Source organism: Limulus polyphemus, unplaced genomic scaffold, assembly GCF_000517525.1.
Source record: "Limulus polyphemus unplaced genomic scaffold, Limulus_polyphemus-2.1.2 Scaffold3861, whole genome shotgun sequence".
In the NCBI taxonomy this organism is placed as follows: Eukaryota; Metazoa; Arthropoda; class Merostomata; order Xiphosura; family Limulidae; genus Limulus; species Limulus polyphemus.
The window spans coordinates 34,568-40,082 of NW_013669471.1; the positions used below are offsets into that span (position 1 = coordinate 34,568).

General features: G+C 31.3%; 1 protein-coding gene across 1 annotated transcript in view; it reads left to right on the forward strand.

Annotated features, from left to right (window-relative positions):
• Positions 1–3,271, forward strand: part of LOC106470177 (cyclin-dependent kinase 7-like) — a gene marked incomplete at its 5' end in the record, with an annotated part of 26,230 nt that extends 22,959 nt beyond the window's left edge. The window contains one exon of the mRNA XM_022398782.1: positions 2,973–3,271. Within this exon, the coding sequence (XP_022254490.1) occupies positions 2,973–3,001 (29 nt within the window). The remainder of the gene's footprint in view (positions 1–2,972) is intronic.
• Between the last annotated feature and the right edge of the window lie 2,244 nt (positions 3,272–5,515).

Sequence of the window (5,515 nt, forward strand, 5' to 3'; positions counted from 1 at the left end):
ATATATATATATATATATATATATATATATATATATTATTGCAGTTTGCCCCTCATATGGAGATGTTCCTCCTCTACCATTTTCTGGATGCACATTCCTGATAGGTTTGGTGTTGGTTGGAGATGGTCCAGCTAAGTAAGTCTTCACATGTAAACCTCTGACTACTGTGGACTGAATGACAAATTGCAAAGACCTACTAATTAAGCCACTAGATACAGTGCCTATGGATTTTTATGTGATCAGACTGTTGAAACAGACACTGGGAAACCATAGTTTTTATTCACAACATGGATTATGGAAAGCAAACAGGGAAGAGTGATGTGATTTGGATAAACAGCTTTACAACAAAGCTTTTTGCAATGGAAACTACGTTGCAGAGCTTTTGTCAAGATGCAGAGTCATCAGGAGGAGCATGACCAAACATGGTGACTTGGACTCTGATGATACAGTGAGGCTCTTAAATCACTTTAGTATAACATACTCAGTCTGTGTATATATATTGCCTGATATAGTAGTCGTGTGATAATTCAAGGATAAATCTAGCACACAGTCATTCAGTCTACACAAAAACAAGATATTCCTGAAGGACAGGTGAATTTGTTTGTTACAGTTGAAATGAGAGACAAGACATTTTGTTGATGTCTGACAAAAATAAAACTTTTTATTTTACAGAAGAATATCCAGGGATTGGAATCTGAGTAACTTGTGGTTGGATTTTTACAATGTATGTTAGGCTTGAATTTAAACAGAATGAAATAAACTGTATGTAGAAGAACAGTTAAGGTAATGGTTGTGTTTAAAATGAAATGAAACAAAATGGATATAATCATCATGTTAAAGAATACTGTAAAGCCAAATCTGATGTGAAAATGTCAAAATTACATTCATAGTACTCATTCTCTCTGTAACTGACCAATTAAAAAAATAAACACCAGAATGTGGAATAATCTTGCTTCTGTGACAGTTACCAGGAGTCCTCCAAACACAAGGTCAAGTAGGACATTAATAACTATTCTATGAAACAGTAGATAAGTTCCTTGATTAGTCAAGACTTCAAAAAGTAACACCTTAAGTTGAATTTAACATGCGACCTCAGTTGGATTTAAGATGTTTCAAATTATAAGTTAAAAAAATTCAAAACTTTTGTGGATAGGAAATGTATACTCTAGGAAAGTAAAGTATGTAGTACTTGCATACTTCCACAGGTTAAGATATTTACATTATCAATCTCATTATGGTGACCTGTATAATGCATTGGGCAGACAAAGTATCTGTGTGTATTATTTGAGCTTTAAATCATATTTGAAATAAACTTTAGCTTCAATGAAGGTACAGTATTTTGAGTTATTCATCTGCATCACTTTCACCAGCACAGCCTCATTTTTGGGCTGCTTTCTTTTCATAGCTAAGGTAAGACATGAAGTAAATCTTTCCTTGACACCATTGGTGCTTCTTAGGGTTCAACCAGTGCTGCCACTGAAAGCATATGTTGGCTCCAACAGTCTGTAGGCTGGCTGTCTTTACCTCAATAAAATTTGGTAACAAGCAGTGCCAGGTCCCTGTTTCAGTCACCTTCAGAAAGATGTGACCAGCCCTATGGTGAAGGGGTCAAGGGGAGCTCTTTTTTGATTTAAATGCTGCTGAAAACACCACCTATCCAAATTATTATTGTTACTTAGTTTTATGGATGAAGTGCACTTCTTCTAATGTGGGTGTACTTAATATTGTGTTCTTTCCAGCATTTCTATACATGTAATTTCAAAGTCTTGGAAAATGAAGAACTCCATAGGGCACAAAGATGAAAATGCCATAAGCTCATGTCTCCATATGCACAACATTCTGTACATTTGTAAATCCTTTACTCCAAAGAACCAAATGAAGTCATATATTACCTTCCCTATATATGTTGTGTTAAAGCACAACTTTGGAAATGTTACCATCAGTAAGGCATGTAGAACATGATTTTTGCTACTGTTTATTATAGATAACATGTTCAAGAGTATTTACAGCTGTTGAAACAAAATTTTCATCCCATTTTATTATTTTGTGATGCCATCGGCCATTTAAATCTTTTAATGGCACAAAAATGATCTTGACAAATTTAATAAAATGTAGACATCAGAGACAACAAATCCAAATAACATTTTCAATGCACCAGTAAGTAAAAAACAGCTTACTATACAGTGTGGTTCAGAAGTCCATTGACCAACAAATAATTCAGAAATGGAGAGGTATAGGAAAATAATTAGTAATAAGGAATGAAGTGTTGTGGACATACACTGTTACAATATCACATTTCAAAATCATGTCTTTCATAAGTTTTATTAATGTGTATCATGCACCCAAAATGTCAGTTGCAGAGGTATAGACTATTACATTTTAAACCTAAATTATGAAGATAGCTCCTCAATAACACTATTTTTAGGCATTAGTGCATCTTCTATGTGCATGGAGTTGTTCAAAAAAGATTGAAATCCAATCATAGCAAAGATTATTACAGAAACATAGGTTTGAACAGGATCAGATTTTTGCATAACCAGGTCTTTGCACTTTTATAGGATCTAAAATGTTAAAACATATTGAAGCAGAAATCCCCTACATAAGGCAGCATATAAACATTGTGTTGCATCTGCTGCCAAGTCATATAAATAATGGTAAGTATTCAGTTGAAGAACAGTTTAACTTCATCTTAGTTTCTATAGTATAGTTTATAAAGAGAAGCAGCGTATGTGAGTGCCACTTGAATACACTTAGGATTAGCTTCCATTGGTAGACATTTTGTACTGTTGCAAGATTGTTTGGTTTGTGAATGGGTTTGTGAGGAAAGAAAGGTAAAAAAGAAACCCTGGTATGAGAAATGGTTTTATTTTTGGAGCATTTATTTGCAATTTGGATAAACATCTATGTGTAGGCATTGTAGTGTTCACAGTACTGTAAAGTTAATGTTAATTTTTTTTATATTTTATGTATAGGTAGTATGGCAAAACGACTAGTCTTCTGAAAGAAATGAGCATCTTAAGAGCACCCTCGAACAAAGCTTAACAATTTAATAAAATTCTGTGGAACATCTAGATGGATTTTTGAATTTAGCATTATCAGGTAAAATTCCAAGATATTCTGCTGATGAAGTGTGACATTTCAAAGGATTGTCTGTTGGTCATCTGGTTATATCCACTTTAGCTTCAGTGTGATGTTATTTTCTGGACAAATTCAGTCATTTTGAACTTTTTTTGAAGAATTGTATTTGTTGAATAAATTTTTATAATCTTTATGATCATCTGAAATAAATAAGTATAAATAATGTATAATTTTATGACCTTTCAGTCATTATAAAATGTCAAACAGCTTCCATGATAAACTGGAAATTGGTTAACATGAAAATATGGTGAAATAATTAACTCTTTAATAAACAAAATTCAAGAACAACTCTTCAGTGTTTAAATATGGCATACTTTCCTAGATTCTATGGTTATACATTCAAAAGATAAGATAAACTACAATAAATGATAAAAGGCTGAAAATTCAGTGTAATGCACTCACATTAATATAAAGTTCCAGTTAGTTGAACTAGTTAGTTGGTTTAGTTTGTTCTGACTTGTTTCTGTTTATTATCAGTCTCTCTAATTACTAGCTCTCCTAGTTGTCTTGTATTGTTCTTTAGTTATCACTTGATCACAGATTATGAGTGAATGTTTCATAACACTAGACATTTCTTTGTTTCTAACATTTGAATACTCTTTTATACAACACTCTTAGATAAATATTATATGCTTATAAATACTGTTAATCTGATTATAATGGTCTCAACACTTAGAGTACTGCTATTGTAAGATCACATTACAGCTGTTGAGCAGTGTAATCTTATCTTCAAAAACAAAAAGATCCAGTATTCTTCTTATACATTTAAAATGCATATTTTAATTTGTAGATAAGCTTCTTAATTTTCAATATGTATAAACAAATGAAATGTAAAACATTACAAACATATTTTTTTAATTCTGTTCTTTAGGAATGGAAACTTCATTCAAAAATTCTTTTTAAAACTTTTCCAAAATTACACCTGGAAATAAATTTTTCTTTAGCAATGTTATGATATTGTTCACTTCTTGTTTAAACAGTAATGAGTTATTTGCTAAATAATATACTCTATAGATTAAAATTTTATTTAAACTTGTATGGGATAAAACTATTCCAGTTAAAATATATACCAGTGAAAGTAGGTTTATAATAATCTCCTTGAAAGTAATCCAGATATTTATTTCGAAAAACAGGATCCAAAAAAATGTAGTGTACTTTCTTGTTTAGTTTTCATAGTAAACTATATTTGGTTGCTTACTATTTATGTATTCTTTAAAGTTGGTTATAAGCTGTGATTTCTCAAAAATTACAAAAGCATTATCAAGATAACTATTAATCAAAAGGGGCTTAAAAGAAATCTGACATTCATTAATCCATTTCTTCTCAAAATGACACATATGAATGTTAGCCATGACTGTAGCCAAACTAGAACCTATGCTAGCCCCATCTTCCTGCTCAAATATTTCATTATTCTTAAAAAAGTAGAATAAAATTTAAGTTTTGAAACAGTATTAGGGGAAAAATCTTAAACTTAAGTTTTACCACATTTTGTTGTAATATTACATAAAAAACCACAGATTCAATTTTAAGTGTAGAATACATGAAAAGTTTATTTGCTAGTTAATATTCAAGCCATGTAAAAAAGTTTAATTCTTACTATAGATATTACAAATAAAAACCTTCACATTTTCTGATAGTAACTGCTAATATTCAAATGCAACATTTGATGATACTTATGTGGCCAGTAATTAACTAAATTTATGGCATTGCAACAAACATAGTATTATCATGTCCTCTTTTCCTACAGGTAAGAATAGAAACTATTCTAACAAGAGGTTGAACAGTAAATGTAATACAGTGTTAAACAGGATTATTACTATTGATTTGTGGAAAGACACTGGAAACAATTTTCACTGTTAAAAAAAGAACACTTTACTCATGAAAACAATGCAAAAACTAAAATTCTGAAATGGCTTATGAACTTCAAAAACCCATTGGATAACAATGTTATTTAAATATAATTTTGTCTTTCTTCATTATCCAGTCAATCAATACAGATGAGGACATGTCTGTTCGCTGAAATTTATCGCAGAAGCAGTGACTGCCGACCCTACATCATGTAATGAATTCACTAGCGAATGGACTTACGGACATGAATCTAGTTTAGGTACTACTTGTCATGTAGAAAGGTAAAGAGTGTAACTGTTATAAACAGTTTAACATCATACAAGTGCACGTAATTGTGTGGCTCTTGTACTAGTATATAAATATGCTGCAATGTGTGTTATTGTGATGCTGTAAACCATCAAACAATAGTTCTCGGTCTTTGAAACAACTAGCAGTCCTCAGCGAACTTAAGCAGAATATACTTTAAACTTAATTCAAATACTAAAAGTCATCAGAACATTTCCTGCACTTGTGATAATGTGCAGAAGCA